At 32.5% G+C, this 26,741-nt stretch overlaps 1 protein-coding gene across 2 annotated transcripts in view; it reads right to left on the bottom strand.

Annotated features, from left to right (window-relative positions):
- Nucleotides 1–292: 292 nt before the first annotated feature.
- Nucleotides 293–26,741, bottom strand: part of LOC147071092 (uncharacterized) — a 48,524-nt gene continuing 22,075 nt past the window's right edge. Inside the window, exons 3-11 of one of the 2 annotated variants that reach the window (XM_085948677.1) lie at nt 23,887–24,096; nt 21,781–22,062; nt 16,325–16,437; nt 15,316–15,449; nt 12,588–12,749; nt 7,647–7,860; nt 4,734–4,887; nt 3,034–3,270; nt 293–1,961 (exon numbers count right to left, since the gene is read on the bottom strand). In XM_085948677.1, the coding sequence (XP_085804803.1) occupies nt 1,662–1,961; nt 3,034–3,270; nt 4,734–4,887; nt 7,647–7,860; nt 12,588–12,749; nt 15,316–15,449; nt 16,325–16,437; nt 21,781–22,062; nt 23,887–24,096 (1,806 nt within the window). In that variant the 3' untranslated portion in view covers nt 293–1,661. The remainder of the gene's footprint in view (nt 1,962–3,033; nt 3,271–4,733; nt 4,888–7,646; nt 7,861–12,587; nt 12,750–15,315; nt 15,450–16,324; nt 16,438–21,780; nt 22,063–23,886; nt 24,097–26,741) is intronic. The other variant, XM_085948678.1, reaches the window with a different exon arrangement.

Below are 26,741 nucleotides of genomic sequence, written 5' to 3'. Positions count from 1 at the left end.
AAAATTTTTATGCACCCGTAAATTACATTGCTTATTAAAGTGCTTAATTTCAAAATAGAAGACTTGTATGATCAAGAGGGTCAGAGCTAATCAGATTAAGCTGACTGGCTGTAAGACTGAGATAAAAATTACGTAGCTAACATAGGGTTAAATCCTAATCCGTCTGCATAGCGCTTGCGGCGTCCAGTGAATGGGCAGTGCCATCTGTGGGTCTCTTTTTGAAGTCATGCCGCTACAACAGTTATTTTATGTCATTCTTTAAAAGGGGGGGGGGGTAAATGAAACATGTCTATTAAATTATCCCCAAATTTATTTTCAGTTTTATTATAAAACTTGTTTCAATAAATAATTTTGGTCTTTTTGAGGGACATTAATTGAGTTTTAGTAATAATAATAATTACATAATTTAAATAACAATATTAAAATAATGAACAATGTTGTAGTAATAATTCATTCAATTGAGGTTATTGTTGAAATTTTACATACAATAAAAAGTAAGTACATGAATTAACGATGTTTAAATGAAATATAAATGACATTTATAATTTTAGTAAATTTAGATTTGACAGTTGGGTTTTAAAAGTAATATTAAAAGAATGTTATTACAATGTGTTACAAGTCAACAAAATAAATAGTTATGTCTTTTTATAAGGAAAAACAACAACAAAAGATGCCAACACCGTTCTTACGCAAAAGAACAATGCAAGAAATACAATGTTTAATTTTTAGCATTAGCACCGTACTCTTTATTACGCTTGTACAAAACAAGCGAGACATTTAAAACAAAAACGTATTAAATAACAAAATGGTGAGTGACAAATGGCTTTCATTAATCAGTGCGAGTGATTCAATAAATAAATAAATAAAAAGGAAACAGTAAAACGTCTCAAAAATAAATTAACAATTTTTTGTTTTATAAATGCTACAGGCAACAATTTCATTACACAAAAATTTACTTCACCGAAAGAATTCTTGTCTCATCCGATCGGCAAAGTTTTTTTTTATTTAAGTATACATGTTATCACCAAAGTCTATAACAAAAATTTTCTATAGATTTTCTATCCGATGCCATATTAAAATGGCATTTCTAACTATCCGATATAATATTTCACTATACAGCCAAAAAGACTTATCGGACGATGAAATACGTTACAGAATGTCTCTTTTAAATTAAATGAGCAAATTATACAATAACATTCATCTTCCATTGATTCTTAGGTACTTTGGACACGTCACAAGACGGATGGAAGTTTTGGAGACACGTGATACATCCCAGACCCGGTAGGAGTTGTGACCTTCTAGAAGAAGTCTCAAATCTTATTGAAGTAAATAGAAGAAGACAGTCATATTATTATCTTCCGTACTGTCAGTGACACCTGTGGTGAGAACAGCTCTAGTAAGCGACACAGAGGAATAGTTCAACGCTTACGTCGGAAGAATTTAGTTATATCAATAGTAGAAGTACAAGATGACTATTTTCAAATTGTTTTTTTTGGCGGGAACACCCGGCGATTGCCGACTGTTCTGCTAGTGTCGTTGAGTAAATTATTAACGGTCATTCTTTCAGGTTTCCGCCGATTCTATAGAACAATGCATCATACACTTCACCAATAACATGAACACGCGACAATTTAAAATATATAACTATTATAGATTTGCATTTATTCTTCATCTTCCTCTTCCTCTGTGACTTCAGCTTCGGCGGCGTCGTGGGTTTCGCTGGGCTCTTCGGGTTGTTCGACTTCTGGTGTATCGGGCTCCTCGACAACTGGCGCATTAGATTCTTCGTCCGCCTGTTCGTTTTGAATGAGGGCGGCCGATTCGTCTTCCATGGCTTTAGCCTCGGCGTCCAGGGCGGCGAGCTCTGCCTCCTGTCTCTCCAGCTCTGCGAGCTCGGCCTCCTGCTTGGCGAGGGCTGCAAGTTCGGATTCCTGTCTTGCGATTTCGGCTAATTCAGCAGCCTGCAGAGGAACAACGATAAATAATCATCAATAAACAGGTGAGTACTGAATTGTTCATAATTTAAACTACATAGGTAGTCTGTGTGAGTCCTCAAATTAAATATTTACTATCAAGGAAAAATTGACTAGATGATTTATCTCATGTATCATATGGTTTGTGTGGCCATAAGCAGTTATTATAATTCAAATAATTTATTAGTGAAAGGTTAATTTAACATTATCAAATATGATTTTATGATGCCACATTAGGATAACATGTCCGTTGTGAAATTAGTGTTTTCAATTGCCGACAGATGTCATGTTTCATTTTAAAATGATATTTTATATTATAAAATTGATCTTTCTCTTTATGTTATTTAGTAAATTAATATTGAATGATAAATAGATTTTTATTTATAATAATATACTAAATATCATAGATCATGGAATTTGTGGGAAATACAGAATGTAAAAATGTTGTCCATCAATTACTAACTCCAATAAAAAGTTTTACCAAATAATATATTTTTTATTAATTATTATTTTATTCAACAAATAATTCTTGAAATTTAAGAATGTAATTTTCTGAGAAAATATATAACCAATAGAAAAAAAAAATGAATTTTTGAGTGTTAAAATTTGTCGCAATTAGGTAGAATAACTGTAGCATAGTGGTCAATGTGCGTGGGCGCGAAACCCGAGAGATGCAGGTTCGATTCCTGCTGGGTGTCATATTTTTTTGTGTTAGTGAAGTGTTTTCAAAATTATGTATGTTAGATATATTTTACACAACAATGCTTATTTAATATGATTAAATTAAATATATGATTAATTACTTATTCCTATATTTTCATTTTAATATTCTTACATTTATATCCTGTAACGAAATATGATCTAAAATAAAACTATTATTTAATCATTATGTGTATTATATATTATACGATGAGAGAAAAGATGGGGTATCATATTGATTCAAATGTTTTCCCAACAAAGCTTACGGAGAATAATTGCATTGTAATAAAGTTAAAACGTCATAAAAATGACTACATCATAATATATATTATAGTAGAAATTAAAGATAAAAGTAGCGCACCTGTCTCGCTAAATCTGCTTCCTTGTCTTCGGCGGCTTGCTTCTCGATCTCCTCTAACCGGGCGAGCTCCCTCTGCCTGGACTCTTCTTCTTCCGCTGCTTTCTTTGCTGCTTCTTCCTGTGCTATTCTTGCGTCTTCAATTACTCTGGCTTCCTCAGCTAGTCTAGCTTCTTCTGCCAATTTCTCTTGTTCGGCAAGAATGGCCGCCTCCTCTTCAGCTTGTTTCTCTAAATCGGCCTGTCAAGGAAGGATAGTGAATATTTACAATTTGTTTAAATGATTTGTCAATGAGAGTAACAACTACATAAATTTAAGAGTGCGTTTTGAAAACCTTAGATGTATTGTATTAAGTACACAGGTAGAAAGAGAACTGTCTGTATTAGAAATAACAAAGTGAAGTGAATAAATTTTGTCTCAAAGTGTCATTAAAAACTACCAAACTGTAACAGATTCCACCTGTATATCATATAAGTATTAATGCATATCTCAAATAACTTATTAGCCATTTCTCTGTCATAAGGGTCCTAAAGATTTCTGTGTCTATGATCTGCAGGCCGCTCATACAAAAGTACTGCGTTTTTTTCACACGACTATGAAAATTATTAGCATTCATGAAGAGCTTCGTTATAAATTCGATGTCGTTAGTGTAGAGCAGTGGTAGGCAAACCGCGTTTCGCGATCCGCATTTGGCTCTTTGGCTCCTTGAGTGTCGCTCTTCCACAAATGACCACGAACGGGCTAAAACAGTGAAAGATAGAACAGCCAAAATGTCTTCGAATATAACCAACCAGCAAGTCGAAGATCTTAAATTGGTTTCAGCTTTATCAATAACAGTTGACGAATCTTGTGACATAAATTTAATGATACAGCACAAGTTTATACGACTTAATTCATCTACAGGTCCTAAAAAACTTTTAGGATTATTGCCACTCAAAGGTCAAACACGTGGAGAGGATACTGCAAATGCTGTAATTGAGTGCATGGAAAAATATCATATTCCACTCGATGAAATTGTGTCAATTTCAACAGACAGGGCGGAAAGAATGACCAGCGTAAGAAAAAGAATTCTCATTGTCATGATTTTATTTTATGGATACCTTAGTAACAATTTAATTTTTATCAATAAATAAGATCTTTATCAAGTTTTATTCAGTATACCTATTGCTTAATTAAAACTTTGATTTAAATTTATTGAGTTCATAAGCAGTGCACCTAGCTATATGTTTGGTTTGAGTTTAAGAAATTTGGCTCTCAAAAGAAATCTCAATCGTTGTACTGTTGATATTTGGCTCTGTTGACTAATGAGTTTGCCGACCACTGGTGTAGAGAACAAATTTATGACCTGCCGGACACTGCCATAGCCTAGCGGCATAGAAAAAGTTGAACTACATTTTCACCATAAAAATAACCATAAAATAACAGAAATGTTATAAAAAGATGAAAGTATTCAACGGATGTGTATAATTAATTATCAGTTTATCTTTCAATTAAATAAGTAGTTATTTTGCTTTTAGATATTTTTAAATATGTATTGATTATTTAAAAGAAATTATAAACTGTATACTTCGTATTCTGTCTGATATAGATGTCTCTAATAGAACCAGAATAACATTGCACTTCTTCTTAATTACAAATATTATAATTCTGTCATCAAATGTTCCTATTATGTTTCGCTTAACTGTGAAAAGCGAGAAACTCACCTGTCTGGCTAATTCTGCTTTCCTGTCAAGTTCGGCAGCCCTTTCAGCGGCAGCTTGCGCGGCCAGCACCTCCTGACGAGCCAACTCAGCGGCGCGGGACGCCTCCTCGCGCTTTGCTTGCTCCTTCTTCTTGGCAAGCTCTTCTTGCAGGGCCCTGCAAGTATTACATTGGCATTATTCACCCATAATTCTTCTGCCTATGTGCACACTTTTCATTAATTAATAAAAAAAAAAATCTTCAATAACAATATACCTAATCAATATGTAGAAAAGACAGATATATTTCATTATCGCATAAAAAAAGGTATATCACAGTGCCTGCGCCACAAACAGCATATTACTACGATCCCTATAAATTGGATGTACCTTAAAAGAATTTTTATCAAAATTTGTTTTAAGTCATGTCTTCTACTTCTATTCAGGACTGCTATGCTGTAACTCGGGATATTGAAGGCACTCACAAAATAATGTCATTGTGACGTATGCGCAATACACGTATCGACGCGAGGCACCCAATGCGTATGCCCACCATAGATATTATTATGCCCACACACTTATTTGTGTATGGGGACAATTGATAATGATACTATTTGAGTAGCGTAAATTTCTCGAAGAGTATATGACTCACTCCGGTAGGGTCGACAAATATGTCACAATGATGTCATATGACGTCAGAAAATTTCACTTGTTTATTTAGAATAATAATAAAATATGCAATGTGATCAGCTGGGAATTCAATCCTGATTTGGGGTCAGGTGGATGGATATCTTACTTCTTTGAAACATGATATGCTCAATGGAGTCTTCACACTTTCACATGTAATAGAGGGATCAAAATTACTTAACAATGCTATGGTTGCAGGGTAAAAGTTATTAAGTCACGTTTTTACAAAATTAAGATTTTAATGCCAATGTGTGTAAAGAATGAGTGCTCTTTTTTTGTGTGTAATAGATTTTGTCACATGTAAGCAAAATAAATAGATATTTTAATTTGTTGAAATGGCTTAAAATGAGAAAATCTTTTTTAACTCTTAAGTAAAATTACTTATTCAAAATATTGAGTATATAACACAATATCAAAAACTTAAGGGGGGACATGCTCGTCGAAGGTCAAAATTGAGTTTTTATTGTATTTTCAAACCATGATCCTGGACACTCCTTAAACGTTGTAGATAATCTATTTATATAATTTTGAAGCCTTATTATCTTTCATAGTTATTTTAAACATTTGATGGCTGAATGAAGTATTTTTGTTACATTAAATAGTATTCTTTTAAACCTCTTGCTCTAATGTTTTAGAATATAGTCATATTTCGGTACATAACTGTGCAGTGGTGTTAAGATTTTTTACATTTATTAATTTTTAAACGCATTTATAAAACCATTAGCATAATTTATTATGAGATAATTTTTGTAAAATATTCACGATAAAAAATTATATTGATAATCTCTGTGATCCCAAATTTGACAAGAATTAGGCATTTTATTATTCAAAAAATCGGCAAGATTAACACATTTGAAGATAATTCTAAAGATATTTATTATAAGCTATGTCTTTGACCATTCAAGTGTGATAAACATTTTATGAATAATGATTGCTTTATAATAATTATTGACCTAAGAATAAGGTAGTGTTTTTTTGAAATACGCCATTTTTTTTGTCATTCCCCAGTGGTTAAGCTGCAACATACGGCCGTAGCCATAAATTGACAAACTATAATTAAAGTAGGGAGTAAAATGATATTGACGCGCGTGTTTGAACATGTACCGTTTAAAAAAAAAATAAAAAAAAAATCAGTTAGGTACATGTTTAAACACGCGCGTCAACATAAAATTACTCCCTACTTTAATTAAAGTATGTCAATTTATAGCTACGGCCGTATGTTGTAGCTTAACTACTAGGGAATGACAAAAGAAATGGCGTATTTCAAAAAAACACTACCTTATTCTTAGGTCAATAATTATTATAAAGCAATCATTATTCATAAAATGTTTATCACACTTGAATGGTAAAAGACATAGCTTATAATAGGTATCTTTAGAATTATCTTCATGTGTGTTAATCTTGCCGATTTTTTGAATAATAAAATGCCTAATTCTTGTAAAATTTGGGATCACTGAGATTATCAAAATAATTTTTTATCGTGAATATTTTACAAAAATTATCTCGTAATAAATTATGCTAATGGTTTTATAAATGCGTTTAAAAATTAATAAATGTAAAAAAATTTTAACACCACTGCACAGTTATGTACCGAAATATGACTATATTCTAAAACATTAGAGCGAGAGGTTTAAAAGAATACTATTTTATGTAACAAAAATACTTTATGCAGTCATTAAATGTTTAAAATAACAATAAAGGATAATAAGGCTTCAAAATTATATAAATAGATTATCTGCAACGTTTAAGGAGTGTCCAGGATCATGGTTTGAAAATACAATAAAAACTCAATTTTGACCTTCGACGAGCATGTCCCCCCTTAATTATACATATATATTATATATAAATAAAAAAGATACACCAATTAACTTCTCAGCAAGAGTATTTTGAAAACTGTGATTTATTTCAAAAACCGATTATCTCAACTGCAACCAAACTGACTTAAGCACTTTTACCCTGAAAACACAGAGTGCATAAAGTTCATGCCTGTTTGAACATCAAAGATGTCGATAATTATGTATTGCAAAACTTTGACTGGTCCAAATAAACACGTTATTAAATATCCATGCTCAAGAAATTGTGTGCTCTACATGGACCATACTATAGCTTTCACTGTAACTGTTTTGAATGTTTGCAATATTTCAGGTTAGGTCATCAATTTGCCATATAGGGTTATTCATTGTTCGATCAGGTGTCTATTGATTAGAATGGAATGATTTTTAACCACCGATTGTGATGTAAATTCCTTACCTCTCTTCTGCAAGTTTGGCTTCCTCCTGTCTCTTTTGCTTCCTTTCGGCGTTCTTCTCAGTTTCAGCAGAGCTGAGAACGGGTGATGTGTAGGTGGGGCCGGCATTGAACCTCTCGAGCCTCTGTGCCTTGGCTGCCTTCAGCTCCTTGCTGGGGTCTTCCATCAGCGCCGGAGCCGTGAACTTCCTGCTGGGCCTGTACGGCAGCAGCTGGACTGCTCATCCAATCATAGACTAAGTTTTTTACCACATTCTAAATAATAGCAATCACCCGTGAATGATTGGTTATATAATCTAATCTCTCTAATATCTCTCTCTCTATAATCCAAGTCTAATTTTAAAAAATCTAGATCAAGGTTGTCAAGCCAAGTTGAATTATAAAATATAAAAATTAAATTTTGAATGACATTTAATGACTTTTCAGGAGAAAATGCTACTTGTAGTGATGTATTTTTACTTAAATATTTTGATTTAAAATGTAAACCAAATTAAAACCTTCGTCTTAATAAGATATCATTACCATTTTTATCAATATCCAATAAAAATATGGACACCTCTTGTGATGATTTTTTTTCTCTCCCGATATCCAATGTTATGTCCAATTATTGTCATACTGAGATTTTGTTGGATGTTGATTGGACAATATAATTATTATCAACATCCAATTTTGGTCCCTTTTAGAATGGAACACATTTTTTTTTAAATTGTGCCTAATTAATTTTGCTGCAAGTAATTTTTTTTAATTATATGGCTATTACACAACCTATTGGAGAATAAATATAATAAAATTATAATTAGATATATTCAAAAAACTACTGTTGGGTAAATGATATTATATTACACTCAAGTTAAAAGATTTAGGGATTTTAAAGATATATTGTAATTTGAATTTTTTTTACAATTAACATAACCAAATTGAAACTCACGTATTTTTGATGGTCTGCCGTTCTCAGGATTGTCGAGGAAGATGACTTAACTTGTATTTCAAATATAATATCGCTACCATATGTCTGGCGGCCATTATTGGGAAAGTGTTTGACGTTATTTCAGCCATATTTACAATTAATCATGCTGATAAGTTAATATTTGAAATGCGTAAGATGGAAAGTGAATCTTTTGGAGTTTTATACCTCGCCTTTATGTAATTTTGTGACTTGTTATAATATATATGAATAAGTAAGCCTGTCGATTTATTTTTTTAAAAGACAATAATTCGAAACAAAAGGGGAATATTATTACAATTTTCTTTAAATCCCAACATGAATATCACTTAATTGTAAATGCCTATAATTCCATTTTTGTTCTGGTTGTTACGCAGAATTTGAAATAAGTGTATTATAAAAACACGAAGCTTAAAATCGATAAAACAAAAAAATTAAAACAATTATTGTAGTTAAATAACTATTATTGTTAAGAGTAAAATAAGCGTTAATCGAGTATTGTCAAATAGGTAGTGCAAAAAATCATGCTGTTGTGGTGTGTTTTTGGAAAGGAAATGTAACATAATAATAACAGTATGTAATTAATACTAAATAAGATCATGACTCTCATCAAAGAGGAAACAACCAGGAAGAAGAATACTAACTACACAGAAGAGGGTATTTGATGAAATTTTAATTTAGTTTTCAAACTAATGACACAAATTTTGTAAACTTTTCTAACTTGGCAACCCAGATGTTTGAGATTATTTATGTAATAAAAACACAATTTATTAAAATGACGATAGTTTATGTACACAACACTGTTTAAAACAGTCTAATAATTATGCCAAGACGTAAAACTTTTGTCATCGACTACAATAAATACAAAATTTGTGTAAAAAGTTATATAAAATAATGTGTATTTAAAATGTTTTTTTAATGTGTGGGGTGTCGTATATTTTTTTTCAATACTGATTAGTTCACGCTTCTAATAGTAAAACATATATTATTAACAATTTTAAAAAAATATATTTAATTTTTAGCACAAGATTTTACTAATATTCTGGAGGTCTCTGCATAAAATATGGCATCTGTGTGCGCTCGACATGTACATTACAAAAGTGTATGCGTACATTTTAATATGGCGCTCACGGATGTTATATTCAACATGAAAGTTCACGCGACCAGAAGAATAAGCCTGCTAGTCATTATATTTTATATCACCCATATATTTAAGTCTTCCGAAATATATACATATATTTTAAAATTTATTCATAATAATAATATATAACATTAAAAAATACAATCACAATATGACTCCTCTATTTTGTTAGTAAGTTTATAACCTAATGTTAAAAACTTGAGACACTAAAGGGGAGAATAAAATGTTTTTTTTTTTGTTTATTTTTTTATTACTTTACGAAAAATAAATTACTTATTTAAAAATTAAAAGTAAGTAGGTACAATATTTCAAAAAATATATTTTTAAACTCTATAAAATTAGCAAAATTACTGTCACAAACTGTTTTGCTAAAGAAAATAAACTAGTAGTAACATCGGGCGATGCCGCCTGCTCTGCTAGTGTAATTATTATGTCTCACATAGACAAAGAATGTTATCGACTAGAAAAAGTATGTAAGATTGTAGGTTTTGTCAGTCATTGTCAGTATTGTATTTTAATGTTTAGTAAACTAATTATTGTATCTTTTAATATCACAATAATTCTCGTTATACTATATTTAATATTATCTCTCTTTATACATTAGTCATATATAGAGACCACGTGAGCCTAATACTACAAAGTTCTAAGTGTTCATCCGTGACAAAATAAATCCAACAATGAAAAAGTATTTTAAACTGCCTCATTCTTACTTTTGTTTCGCCAAAAACAAACACTTAGAACCTTGTAGTTCTCCACTCGCGACCAGTCGAAATTGTAGAAAATTATCTACAATTCCACTATTAATTTTCTTTCTTACTATATTATTATTAATGCCTTGGTTTAAATACTGTATTTGAAATGTAATTTTAGACGAAGAGATTTTCAATGATTTCGTTTATGTAACATACTAATTAATTAATATATTGTGATGCTTTTATAAACGAAAAAAAAAATGTTTTAATTGTAATGCTAATATTTCTATTTTAAAATACGTGTAAGTGATAAGTGTCTCATCTTTTTCAACACATTTAATGTCCTGACGTAGATTAAGCGACTATCGCACACATAACAAGTACAAAGTAAAACATTTTTTATTCTCTTTTGAAAAAGTCTACAACTGCAGAGTGACTGCCGAATCTGTAGGATGGGTGGGAAGTCAAAAACGATATAAGTAAACCAAAAATGTGTGTAATATATAAGTAATTTGAGAGGAGTAGAAAGAAAAAAATTAGAGTTTTTTTTTTCAAAAATCGTGATCATAGAATTACAGGGTTGTAAGTGTTGAAGGCATCATAAAACTATGTCTTCAGAACAAATGAAACACAAAAAAATAAGTGTATATAAAAAATACATCTATTATATTTAATTTGCGATTGTTTTGTGTCATATTAATCCATATCATATTAAAATGAGTCTCTAAAATTCATACTTTGTATTTCCAGAAACACAATTAAATGCATAAATACTTTTTCAATTAATGTATTGCATTATGAATGTATTTTGGAAGTTGAATAAAGTAGTTATTTGTCTCCCCAAGAGTTGAAAATAATTATGATGTAATTTTCAATTTGAAGAATGCACTTATGACCTTGTAATCCTACGTGCACCGATATTATTTTTATGTACAAAAAGAGATTATGACTGTGTTTAAAAAATAATAAAACTTGATATTTGTAAAAAAAATTGCAGAGTTGGAAGATAAGAGGTTTTTGAAAGTAGATTTGTGACATAGGTGATATTAATACAAAGCTGCCGTACGAAGGTTACTCATAATGTAGGATGATGTGTGAATGTTAATGGTGGCGTATGACGGGGGGTGTAGAGTAATAACGTGTTATGATTAGGAGCATTCCACCAAGGCGGGCTGTTCCTTCAGGTCGGGTGCCGCTGTAAGAGACACGGTCACACTTTTGGTTAACTACAAAAGATTTAAGGCCCCTCTTATTACCCACCCATCACATTCGCACGCTCATAATATTTCCTTCATACCGAAAGCTCAAGGAAATGCTATTTTAGTACGACCTGCAATGAATGGTTAGAGGGGGGATATTTTATATATACTCATTTTATTAAATCAACAATCACTTTTAGTCCGTATCACATAGCTTATTTTTATTTATTTATCAAACCTTTTATGTACAAATTTGAACAAAAACTTGTATCTCACACTTTTTTTTGTTAGGTCCTTATTGCACTCACAAAACTAGACATAGGTAATACAAAACTTTGAGATACTTAAAATAATATGGAGATTTGAGCATAATATATTATCGGTGCCTATTTTCAAAAAGTTGAGAGAAATTTTGCTTTACATTATGAACTACTTTTATAAATCGTAATAATATAAAAGATTTATTACATCGGTTTCCCATCATTTAAATTTGTTTAAATGAAAAATAACAAAAGAAATGGAGTCGATGTGACATCGTTTGACAAAATTTGAAACCGCTAATGTATTGGACTAAAAGTAATTGTTATAATTTTTCACATTGTTTTAAATTTTTTTAAAACAAAGTGAAATTTCACCATAATATTTTATTTAAGTTATAATCGATTTAAAGTAATGTAGGTATTATCAAAAAAAATAAAAAAAGTAAAGGGAGATAGTGATAGAAAAAAGTGAGAGGATAAACAGCTGAAACTTGAAGTTTTCAAAGTATTAAAAGTTTCATGAGATAAGTGTAAAGTTGAAAAATTGCTATGTGCTAAAAAAAACAACCTTACGTTCGAAAAAGCATATTTTGTTGCCGGAAGGAATTATTATTTTATTTAATAATTTATTATAAAAGCATTTAGGCACATCTCTAAAAGTAGAGTGTTTTGCGGTATTTTTTTATCTATGGTCTATTGTTGACAGTACCTGTGATGGCATCTAGGGCCAGACCGGCGGCAGCGAGCCTGTTCTTGGCATAGAACGACAGCAGATTGACATCGTCCCTGACACTTAAGTCCTGGCACAAGGCCTTACGGTAAGGGAAGGCCTTATTTCCGGAATATCTGAGGCAGGCCAGGTGCCCTTTGCCTAAAGGGTTGTGTAAAGGGGGAACACGGGGTCAATCAAAGAGGAAAAGTGGCCATATATTATAATAATATATATTGTAATAAAAGTATTTAAACAAACTGCCTCGAGCAATGTTGTTAACAATTTTAAATTGTATATACCTACACTAAGTCAACATGGTTTGAAGTGCAAAGGAAACTTTGACATTAAAATGTCTCCTAGGGATTGCAATACCAAATGAAAATATCAATATCGGTATTTCATATTGAGTACTGGTACCCATTCGTTTAAAAATATAGAATGGTGGAAGATTGCAAGATATCTAAAATAATATAAATAATAGTCCGCTTCTCTTGTATCCTTTTTTCTAAAAATTGATTAATGGTGTATTTTAAGGCGATGTCTTTACCCACCAGAGGCATCTAGCGGAAAAATACTAAGCTTGTAGCTTGAGACATTTTTTTGATAATTTACAATTTCGACTGTATTAATTAATAAATATATATCTGAAAACATTAAAAAAAAAATATTTTTTATTTTAAGTCAAAGGTAAACCTACATTGTAAAAAAATGTGAATTTGTTGCAGGACCCTTATTATTACATATATTTTATGGTCATATTTATTATTAAAATTTAGTTTATTAAGTTTTCTATGTTGAATCTAAGCGATTTTTGACTAATTCATAGTTTTAATATTTTTTATATTTATTTTAAAAAACATCGATTTTTATAAAAATATAAATGTGTATAACTTGAGATCCTTTTTATTTATATGAAATATTCCGCTACATGCCTCTGGTAGGTAAAGACATCGCTTTAATTGCTACTGCATTATAAATAGCACAAAGTTTTTGTACCCAATTTAATAGGCAATAAAGTAGAAAACAATGAAGAAATGTTATTAAATTTATTTCAAAAAAAGAATCGTGTTTACATTCTTAATACCGAAAATACTGGTATTTTGGTATCAATAAATACTGGAATACCGGTTTTGAAATACCGATATTGCAATCCCTAATTGGAAAATGTATACCATTGATATTTTAATTCACTTTTAATTTTAAGCATATCGACTAGGTGTCTACTTAATTAAAAATATTTTATTTAAAAATAATATGGAATATTTACAATGAGAAATAATATCTAAATGGATGATTTTGCTCTACTGGATGAAATGTTTATTTTAATAAACAAAACCTTGTTGAATTAACCTAAAAACAAATACCGCCTTTACCTATGATTATAGAAGACAATATGTTATTTGAAATCTGAGAAATATTATTAACATCAAAGGATAATTAAATTTGATTGTGTTTTGTGTACATATTTTTAATAATGTTAAAAAATCAATCGTATTATAGATATGCAAGTTCGTCCACATTGATTATAAGTTTTGTAAATAATTATTTCACTTTGACATTGATAGCGGAATAAATAAATTACTGTTATATTAAAATTAATGTAATATTATATTTATAGATAAATAATAGTGTAGTAAAGTATGGTAAAAACATTACTAAAATTAAATCTGTCATAAGATGGCAAAATATGATATGTCCGGGTTTTTTGGCAAATTTAGTTATGTATACCTTCAAACTCATCTCAGTGAGATCTAAAAGATGTCAAAATATGGTATGTCTAGGTCTTATAGGTTGGGAGAAATAATCTCTGTCAATATATTGTGTTTTGTTCATTGTTTGATTACTTTTCGAAGCTTAAAATTGCTCTCCTGAACAATTTAGTAAAACGGACATATCGTGTTTTGCCATCTTACTACATAAATATCCGGTCCCAATGGATAACTTTAGTTAAGAAAGCCGTCATTCATAGAATATTTCAAGACTTTTTTTTATTTTTATTATTATCGGGGTAACAAGAATGTCTTTAGCTGATTTACCACGGGTTATTGATTCATTGATAATTGTATCATTGATGTTAAACGTCTTTTGACCAATTTTCCCAGTATCACGTTTGATTCCAAAAATTAAGAAACAAAGTATCAGAGAGTATAATACGCTAGAAGGTGTTCAATTCGATTCGATTGGTGCTAATGTCAAATAATGTATTTTGTTTTGAAATGTCTTCATTTTTCAGGTATACCTTCTTGATATGTCTGTGCACCGGATACATTGCCACTCTTAGAGACAATGTAAATTGAAAGAAAACGAATTGATGGAACTTGTGGAATCAAAATTAAATTGATGTATTTTATATGTACGTATTATGTGCTGTAGCAAAATCCTTATAATCATTTGCCATCCCAACACTCATATCAAAGATGTTTAACTTCTACTGTGTGTACTCAGCACACTCACTCACTTATATTTATTAGTCAAAATAATAATGAAACCTGATATTTATAACAGTATAAAAAAAATAGATTGAATGTACGTAAGCTGTAACTAACAAAATTGTATTTAATTTATTAAAATGTGTATGACACAATGTTACCCCGATATTTAAAATTTTTTCCCATTTCATTGAGGAATCGTAATAAGGGTTCATAATATGGAAAAATATGTTTGTGAGGTGATTAATAAAGTTGTATGAATGGATTTTCATTTTGGTTGAAAATTTTTTAAATACCTGTGAACCTCTTGGCGGGCTCTGCATACCAAGACATGTTCTGGATATCACGGGCCACATTTCGGATGGGCAACATTAATCGGCTTAAATAATTTTCGCTACTCAGCCTGGCTGGGTAACAAGACTCATGATACCTATAATATAACAAAGAAGTATTAATAAACAAGGGAACATTTTAGTTTTAATTAGTTTTTCTGTTCATTTGGCAGAAATCGAAGTTAAGTAAAATTGTAGAACAATTATTTATATGGGAAAGACTGTTTATAAGTAATAATGCTTATGTAGGATAGATTATGACATATTAATCTGGTAGATAATAGTATTATAATGTTCGAGACTTTCACGGTTGTTTTCTATCATAATAGATTTTTGGGTTTCCACCGTATGTACTTCTTCCTTCTTTCCTTGACGTTTCGGGCTCGTTGCAGAGGCCATTAACAAGAGAAATATGTTATGATGAAGTGTAGTGTAGGTGTATGAATGTAAACGTTGCTTTAAGAATGCCAAAAGGAATCCGATTAGCTCAGAGTAATGTGTCAATCGTTATGACCAGTTGGCTTTCTTAGAGCGACGTTTGCATTCAAACACCTGCACTATACTTCATCATAGCACATATCTCTTGATAAACGTCGAAGAAAGAAGTACACATGGTGGAAACCCAAAAATCTATTACGATAATAGTATTATTCTCCATTGAATACATATTGGATATTGAAGCAACAATCACACTGACATCTATGAAATTAAAATTCTGAAGTTGTAAAAAATAAATAAAAAACAAGAATTTAACATTTAATACAAAATTATGACATTCAGTATTTAATTAAAATCTTATTAGCTGTTTTAATTTCTTATAAAATATTAATTTTTCTTTTTAGTGTTAGTAAATCTATTGTCTCATAGATTTTTTTTTTTTTTTTCATATATGTCACTATTTGATTTGGTCTTGTCATTGTAATAATAAACTGAAATAGTGCTAAATAATAAAATAATATTTGAATGAAAGTACCTAGCAAGAGTTGAATATGGGACAATGCTGCTAGCCCTGGGAACTGTCGCATTCGCCCTCATGAGGAGAGAGTTTGTTTGTGCCCTGATTATGCGGCTTTCATCTTCCCAGGCCTGCAAAATAGACAATGTTAATAATATATCTTAACAAACACTGTCAATATTGGGTACCTACTGAAATATCTGATGTCAAAATTGCTTCTTTTGCATTTAATGGCCGTCAGTTCTAGGAAAGCAGTTAAGACCAATGAGCCTGAAATTCAACTTTGTTTAACTGTCATCTTTTTTCCATTATTTACTTTCAATCTTCCTCACTGTATGTATATATTATAATATATCCATGATACCTACTTATGATACAATCAGTTACTTGATTTTGTATTTCAAGCTCAGTGGTTGAAACTGATTTATTTTTATATAATATAATTAATTGTAATGCTATGTTAGCTTTGGTTAGAATCTTATCTATAAATCAGAAATAAAAGGTCAGTTGTCTGATTTTTACGAAAATTAACTTGACAAAAAATGGATACCCTGCAATAAAAAATAATGAAGTCGGGGTCATTGTAACATAATGTAGGGTGTAAAGCCGCATTTAGACCAAGCGAGTGAATGTTTGTTCTTCCCCCACTCCAGCGAAATTCTTATGCTCGCTCAACAAAAAGCGTAAAAATTTCAATGGAGTGGGGGAAGAACAAACACTCGCTTGCTTAATCTAAATGTGGCTTAATAAAGTGAATTATAATAGACCAATAATAATACTGTGGTATCAAGGAAAATAATACGTAAAATTAAACATTACAGCAGTATTATTTTACATTTTGTTTTCTCCTGAACAATTTCCAATGTGTGGCACTCGACCTTTGACTTCTGACATACAGAATTATTAATAATAATTACTTAAATATCATATTATTTTCTTCAGTTTGACTGCTTTCTAAGAGCTGGCGGCCATGAAATGCAAAAAGATCAAAACGAATTTAATTCCTTCAATAAAACATATCGAATATCAAGAGGTTGAAGAATGTTCAGTTTAAACCACTCTGATTGATACATTTTAAAGGGTAAGAATGTACCAAAGTGAATCAGGGTAGAATACTCTGGTTTATATAATTGTGAATTGTATACAACACAATGACACAATGGTATACGAACATTCTCTATAACATATCACTAAACAGGAATATCTTATTTACATAATATGTATTTTTTTCTTTTTATTTCATATACATATTGTTTATGAAATATACAAATGTTTAAAAATGTTCTACTGAAATTTGAAATATTATAACAAACCTTGTTCTAATAGAAATAGAGTTGACAAACAATTTATTTTAAAAAGTATTTAGATGAGAGAATGTTTGGTTATAAACATATCACAGTGTCTGAACCAAACTATAAAACGACAAATTTATATACATATTTTTTTACATGTCATTTGATGTAGGTAATAAATATGTTGTTAATATGGACGAATTGTAATAGTGCAGCGTTGGACAACCAGTGTCCGCGAGTGCATTTTAGCATTTTCATGCGCTATAATTTAGCTGAGCAAATTCAATAATTTAGATAGGTTATATCAGGGTCTATTAACATATTATGGGTCGCGACGCAAAACTGGAAAATAACAATGTTTTTCAGATAATAATGTATAATCATAATATTATAACTCTTATACGTTGATTGTAACAGTTTCATGGTATTTATAAACCGCAAAAACTTATTAAGGCAAGTCGACTCACCGCAACCTTATGTAATACAGCTACATATTATCACACTTATCTAGAAAATTAATAACTTAAATTTTAGGATCACAGGGGCCTATATACAATAAAACAATTTTGAAATAAATGCAAATAAAGATTTTGCTAATATGAAATTCATCAAATAAAGCACACTTTACTCAACTATAAATCTTGTAAACTAATTGTACGACATAGAGCTTTGTGTGACCAATAAATATGATAACGACATTATCGAAACCTCGGGACTAACTCAAAACATGCATTTTTGTAGTTAGGCCCCTGTGATCCTAAAGAACTGAATATTTGCAAGGGCATATTGAACCATGTTTAATAGGTATGGTATAATAAATTATGAAAAAAGAACAGGGTAGCAGAAAAAAACTAGCTGCTTTCCCAACCCGTTATGATTTTATTGAAGATGAGAAAAAAAACCAAATATTTATGTGCATTCTGGTAAAAAAAACACAGAAAATCCAACATTAGTGGAAACAAACTGTTGAATGTACTACTGCCCTTTACAAGGACATAGGTACATGACGTGATAGTCAGGGGTTTCAAATCTAACTATTTCAGAGAAGACTACCACCGGAATATGACCTTAGTGACATTAGTCATAATATTCATTAGTAATAATAATTAAAAATTATATGAGTATTGATTTTTAAATTGTTATTAATTTGTATGTAATATTGTATTATACTTTCTTGGATCATAAAACCTAAACTATTACTCCGATTTAGGTCGCGGCCCAAGAATGTTAAGAAACCCTGGATTATATAATGTAAAATCACTCCTTTTCCTTTCTGTCGTCGCCTTCGCCACATTGTGTGGTTACGACTTCCTCTCCTTGTAGCATTGTTGTGGTTCTGATGTAGCTCAATTGTAGAGCAGTAGCTGTAGAACCTGTAACTTGTGTATTTACTGAGTGTGTTGTTTAGAATGGTACCTACTAAGGTTTGCAATCCCGGAATACGAATCGACTTGTTGATTGCGAAATCCCGGGATTGATTAAACTGGAATTAAGGGATTAGTTTTAAGATTACTCTCAACTGAAATAACCTTTACCCACCTATTAGTATTACATAATATTTCTTGTTTCTTGATAAATCAGTGTAAAGATATAATATAAAAAAATATTATTTTACACAGAATAGACACATTTGTTTCTTCTTGATTTATGGAACCACTTTAGCAGAATATAATATTTTTGCTTGTCGATTCCTTTAAATGTCAGTTTAAAAATCTTTCAGGCTAAATTCCGTATGTTTTCACAAATCCCGGGATTGGGATCGGAAATACTAATCCCGAAATCTTGGTATCGAATATTCTGTCTGGGATTGCAATCCATAGTTCCTGTTGGTGACAGGTAATCAGGCCCGCCCCTTTCATAAATGCGAAATGTGCATTGCATGAGGGCGGATGAATTTAGAGCGGTAAAATGTGCAAGAATAGTGAACACCCTTTACAAAGATATCCTCCCATCCGACTGTCTTAATGCACGCACCAAACTTTAAATGTTGTTTAGTTAATTCGTAGTAAATATTATATTCCTTACACATATCAAATAAAAAGGTTTCTGAATGTTATAGTGGAATAATTGAACCCTGAATATGCGCATATCTGATTTCTTCTAGTATGCATGAATGACGTAGAGAGAATGTGATTATTGATACGGTTGCTATTCCGGACTACACTGGCCTATAACATCGCTTTTATCGCTAGGCGCCGCTTCGACTGTATCGTGTTTTCTGTCAAAACTATCTAACTTCCCGTTAATGTGATATGTTTACAAGCATATCGAATAATTTGTGCCCTGCACGTCCCCACACCATCTTTGAGTCGCCTAGAGTCATAACTCATATTTTGCAATCTTGTATCTATTCTATTGGCTATCAAAAGTCACTTTAAACAATGTGAAAATCAATGACAAAGTTGATTGTTGGTGTAATAACTCACATTTTTCAATGATTAATGTGAGTTCTGTCATCAAGGTATTTTTAACCAATCAAGGAGCTATTTCTCATAGTGTGCTGTGTCTCTGCAGCCTTATGAGTATTATATATTATATATATTTTAAAATAATGTAAATCGACTCACTCATTGATATTCGAGGGAGTTCAATACTTTTCTTCTAATTACAAAAAACAGTGCCCTGGAGGTTTTTTGCGATTATCTCAAAACTCTATTTTTGGAATATGTGAGTTATGACACTAGGCAACTCTTATGTGCTTATTTTAGTTTGTAGATAGGCTGACGATGTTGTTCGCAATCAATTTAGGGCAGGAGTGTTTACACTTAACTGACTATCTGGATAATTATTATGAATAAGGGTAGAAATTATTTGGGGGTGGCTTTTGGAGATTTCACACAGGGCGACTGAGTCCCTCGGGGCGGGCCTGCGGGTACTTCTTGTGTTTTATTGTTGGAGATGGTTAAACTTTGTAATATGTTTTTTATTATTGCAACACAAGCTATTTACACTATTAATGATAGGCACGTGGTTGGACAGTAAGCTGCTTATTTACAAGAGCCGAAGTTTAGATTGGTAGGTACTTACAAGAGAAATTGGTTTTCTAAATTAGTAGATTGGACGATGTATAGTAACCTTTAGGAGGTCCAGAATTTCAATCCCAGAATATCAAATCCAGAATATTATAATAAATTCAGAAATTGAAACCACACGCTTTCCTTTCTTAACTTGCAACATCTCCACACCCTTTCGGGGGAAAAATATGGCGTAATGAACGAGAAGCGCTCTTCAGTTGTGCTGGGAGTATCCCAGGAAGAACTTCCCAAAGCCCCGGGTAGGAATGGCGTGCACTAGAATAGGTATGCAGGTTTCCTAGTTTGAATTTTTATATTATTAGTCTTTTCTTGCTGTTAATATGGTAAATTTTATTATATCTCATGGTAATTGGATCGCAATAGCCCAGTGGCGAAGACTGCATGCTAAACGGTTCTTTAATATTCACCTATGCCTGTAAAGAAATAGTTTGATTGCCATGTGTAGATTTTTTGTTATATTATTATGGCCTATCTAGGTCAGATGGTCAAATTAATTTTACTACGAGACGGAGCGATAATTTTGGGGATATTATGAACCCGAACGGCGCTCTGGTTCGTTCTGGTCCATTTTGATAAAGATCCACTGAAGATTTGATTTTGGATTTAAAACACACATAAAATTGTATAAACGTTTTATATCGTAGTATATACATACTTAATTTGTAGGTACACATAAATAACAATACCTCTTATCAGTAGTTTTAATGCTGTATACTTTTACTCTCCAAGTGAGTACCTACTGTTATTTTCGGATGCGAATCGTTTATCTCCCTTCAATGGGCAGTCTTCGCCACTGCAATAGCTATCAATACAACTGAAATTCAGACGAATCTGGGAAATTCTTCCCTTTCAATCGTCATGGGTAGCGGGGATACTCCCAGTAACTGATCGGTGAAGGAAGAAACGTTTCGGTCAGTTTTTATAAGGAGCCGATTTTGTGGCTTATTGTTTCGCGTTTAGTATAGTGCTATAATGAAGCAAAGAATTTGTATTACATTCAAGAGTAAAATAGCAGCAGAAGCTTGCCAAATGCTGCGTTAAGCTGATAGCTACCAGCTAGGTTTCCATGTTACTGCCTACCAATGAGGTGAACGCTGAGATGATGGTGTTTTAATAACATATCCCATACTCAATCCAATATATTTACCTTGTAAATGTTTGAGTAGAGGTAATACTTGCTAGGGTAATAGGCTAAGTCGTAGCGGACCTTGCGTTCGATGCGAGGCCAGTCCAAATAGTCCATGTCCCTGTACCAAGTCCTCGAAGGGAGGGGTCGTACGATGCTAGGCCAGTTCACATAATCCAAGTCGTTGATCCAAGACCTCGAAGGGACGGGGACAATAGAATAAGGCAGCGCTCGTGGCACAACTACGCGTCTGTACCCGTAGATGGGGCCATACGACGGGTAGTACGAGGACAATGCGAGCACCTGGAAATTTAAACTCTCACTTCAATGGCGCTACAGCCAAAATGAAGTCTTGGTCTCTTCAGTCTTCCTTCTCCATGAGTTTTGATCATCTTCTGTCTTCTTTTCGTGTCTGTTTTGTCTTGTTTTCTTGAAGATACTGTACCCTACATCCGTAGCTATCTCACAGGTAATTTTCATGGGCATATAGTGATACATTTATTGAAATCTCTTGGATTGTATGTTCTTGATATATTTGTAGCTTGTTTTTTTGCATTCTGAATTGTATCAAAGTACTTATTTTAACATAAACTTTGGATTTCTTTTTAGAATATTGTAAACTTCATCTATACATTTTCAGTATTCTCTTTTAATTCTGGTGTGACAATCACGCAAGAGTTTCGGGTCCGGACCCCCCCCCCCCCCCAAGAACGGAAAAAATACAAATTATTCGGGACGAAAGATTTGGCTCAAAGGGTCGGCCCTGGTCTACCACACTCCTCTCGGAATTCTGTGTGGGTGGAAGGCCCGTAGCGTTCTTAAATTGGTGCAATCATCTGAGGGTTTGCTATAATATTTTGACGCGGCATGTTTTAAAGACAATATAGCACGGACGATGCAAACGGACACTAACGATCCAAATAATAATTATAACCGTTAGGTCACACGCATTCGATAATTAGTTGTGGATGCGATAGGTCGTAATAATTCGTAGATGTACCCGTAGTGTTCAAGTGTTCATCGATAAATTCAAAGTGGGGCGTTTCTGGGCATAGGATATGGGCTATGTACCCGTAAATGACACTGGCACTTTCTTGATTTTGTTAAAATCCACTTAAAAATCAATAATACATTATTATGAACAATTTTTCGAAATAGACCCCCTCGTACCAATTTTCTGTATGAGCTCCTGGTAAATATGTTTATATTGTTCTGTTAATCACCAAGCCTGGTCAACTAAAGGAAACTATGTGCTAATGACAGTTTTGAGAGACAATAACCCTCGGAGATTGAGGATCTGGTTATTAAAGGAAAAAATCTGCTAGCTCAATATTTTTTTTTATTTCACGCCGGGTGCTTTACCCTAAATGACAGAGGATTTGTATTGAGATTCATTTGCTGAATGTTGACCAAGCAATTTAGTTCTTCTTCTATTGACGTATTTTCTACTATCAATTTTAACTTCGCATGATCATTCTTCGTCTTCTTTCGACCATGTCCGATCATAATAGGATCACATGGGGCTCCACAGAGTGGAAGTTTGTATTAACAGATTTTTATTTTTACGAGAAATGGATGTCAGCCACTTGCTTAAAGGTCCATACTCTGACTCATACACAAATTGAAAAAGAATATGTGTACTTGCCATGATCATTTGGTTGTAACTTATTCGAAGTTGTAATTTTGGAAGATTCTTGCGATGTTCCCAATGTAATCCAATTGTTTTTTGTATGGTTTTAAAATAGTTCACACTTTCTTTTCATGCAAATGAATTCATTCGGTTTTTCTAAAAGAGATTGCTCACATTTATAATGCACCAAGCTTTTATCTTTGTATAACGTTGAACAAAACAGACCCACTTTTGGCGCCATCTAAATTTTCATCCATTCTAACTTTAAATGGACTAGGTAGATAACATTTATTATATTGGGAGAAAAAAAAATAGTAAATAACAAATAAAAAATATACAGTGCAACTTCTCTAAGCGCGCTATGACGTATTACAGATAAATCACGTGATCTGGCGTTATGTGTGGAGAATGGTAAAATATTATAGAAAACATAATAAATAATTGTCACGTGTGCTGAGATAAGTTGCACTGTACGATGGCGAAATAACTATCGTTACCTTGGAGGTGTTGGAGCAGAGGAAGTCCTCGCTGGGGGAGTAGGCGTAGTTGGAGCGGACCTTATGCTCGATGCGGTCCATCTCCCGGATGACCACGGAGGGCCTCACGCGGATGGTGACAACGGAATGGGGCGCCGCGCGCGACATGATCATGCGCCTGTGCCCTGTAATGGGGCCATGGGACGGGTAAAATGAAGACACTGTGTGCACCTGGAAATTTAAGAAGGTTATTATTAATTTTCGTTTTATCTTTTTAGTAGAGAGACCGGATGTTAGTATCTACCTGAGTGGTAATTGATAGCGGATCTAAATATATAATAGGCCTATCCAAATTTGAAAAAAATATACCTACATAATTTAATATGAAGTGTCACAAACCGACGGCGGTCTCGAAATAGGTTTTTTTAGTCAATATACAGTGACGTCCCCAGTAGAATACTGCGCACTTTCATTTTTTGTTTAAATTATCTGTAAACTCGTTAAGTACCTATCTTTTTACCTAATTTATTAATTATTTTCGAGTATCTATCTCAAACAGACGAATAGGTAGGTACACAAAAAAATCATTAAATTGACATACCAACACATCATCTACTGAGAATCAGGGCATTTACACGAAATCTACTCACAAACAGGGTTGGTTTGAGTTAGGTACTTGTACTTTTGTGGCACTGGCAGGTTTGGAGGCACCCCTATGAACATTTTCACTGTGTGATACACCGATATTGAAATATATATTAATGAGTATTACAAGACAATAATAGTCATGTCAGGAATTTATATGATTCGATTATTTTTTAAACTGTGATATTAATACTTTCTAATGATGCAACAACATTTTCTGCTTTATTGAAAACCGCCACTGCTCTCAAATTCGCCGCCCTTTATAATGTGCGGTTCCTGTGCAACGCATGACCTGCCTACCCCCACGGGACGTCACTGGCAATAAATTATGTTAAAATAACTTCGATTGTACTACGTATTAATGTAAATATATGTATATTTAAAAAAAAATGGTACTTAATGAGTTATCACCTACTGCCAGCTACGTAACAACCAAATATATTGAACCACGTTCTTTAGAAAGTTTTAATACAATCAAACATTAAATTTATCCAAACAGTATCACTAGATCTTTAATCACTAACGCCATAATATTAATAAACATATTGTATTAATACATGGCATAGTTATCTCACGAAGGCACATCATTTCTTATTATTTTATGCTAGTCTACCCAGCAGAGTGGAGGTGACCTTCATAAGATACTACACTACACGAGAATTTGGTCATAAACGCAACACTAGTGTTATTAGGAATTTGAATTGTTTAGAATGTAACAGTCGTGATTTATATTGATTATATTAGGGGTCAATAATTATTACATCCATCAAGAAATGCAGCTGTCCAAATTGTTGCAACTTCTCGAATGAGTGTTGCAGTTTGTATGTAATGCTAATAGTATGATAAATCAACACATCGCCAGTTGGTTGGTCAGTTTTATAGCGTACCCATACATTAAAATGGCACCACGTCAAGTTCCTTAGTAAAATGCTCGAGTTTTGCCAAATAGTCAGTGCCGTATTGATGCATTTATGCAGAACATTTTCGCCCAAATTACTATTACAAGCCTGCTCACTTAAAAATAATTCTAACACAAGTTGACAGATGGGTAAAAAGAAAACCTTCGTACGCCAATGTATAAGACACTGATTTCTCACAGCGGGTTTTTCCGGGAGCGATTTCCAGTGAAGTCACAATGTGATAGGTTATATTGTTTCACTACTAATACTAACTGCGATTACACTACTGTAATTGAGCCTGTTGGCACGTTGGTCTTAAAAAATAAGAATGAAAAAAAAGTTTCCAAATGTTTGCCTTCATCGTGTCTACACACCCCTTTAGAGCAGTGCTTCTCAATTTTTTTTATACCACGGCCCCCGAAATCAGAAAAAAATCCAAGGCTCTTCTTCCCAAAAATTTTATTCTTACTATTGGTCACTACTTTATTTATCAATAATTATTATTATACGTACATTTTTATCATGATTCTATAGATTATGGTGGATCTATTCCTTTTGATGTCGCCAAAAGTTCCTTACAGAAAAGCAAATCGTCATGAATTTGGGAATCATACTGATATCTTACAAAAATCATTAATACTTTGGACGCGGAAGACGCACACGGCGCGTAATGACCAGGCGGCCGATCGATGTAATTAACGTGCATTTTAAAGGGGGCAATTAAAATCTCATTATCTATTCAGCAGGGAATGCGTTAACTGTGGTTACTTACATTAGTTTGTAATATCAGTAGATTCATCGAGTTGTATTGCAAATGAGTTGCTCTGTTTAATGCGAGATATTAATCACGTTTTTATGATTTTTTTCTTCAAATAATGAAATATTTCGCGGCTCCCTGGCAGGAGGTCCATGGCCCCCTACGGGGCCGCGCTCCAGTTTGAGATGTACTGCTTTAGAGCGTGGACGTCGCCAAATTGCTAAAATAACAATGGGATGGACGTGTCGCTCAGCATGTGGGTAATAACTGGACATACATACTCTTACAGCTATATGTTTAACTTATATTATTATTTCTGTCTCTCGCGTTATCCATGTGAAAGAAGACGATATATATAAGATGAGTGGTATGTAAAAAACCGCAGCGAACATACCTACGTTGTCAATTTACAATTATTATTGGCACTTGCATTATATAGGAGTTTCCTGAGATTTTACTAAAACTGTTAAATAAAAAATGTTGAGAATCACTGAATTGGATGAAAATTGTGAACTAGGTACAGATTGGGTTTTTAGGTCGTTTTCATGATTGCGTGCCTAATATAAATATGTTTC

The sequence above is a fragment of the Rhyacophila brunnea genome, unplaced genomic scaffold, assembly GCF_057557595.1.
Source record: "Rhyacophila brunnea isolate RB1 unplaced genomic scaffold, BYU_Rbru_1.0 scaffold_20, whole genome shotgun sequence".
Classification (NCBI taxonomy): domain Eukaryota; kingdom Metazoa; phylum Arthropoda; class Insecta; order Trichoptera; family Rhyacophilidae; genus Rhyacophila; species Rhyacophila brunnea.
The sequence above is the reverse complement of the archived record's forward strand: the minus strand, read 5'-3'. Positions and strand labels throughout refer to the sequence as shown.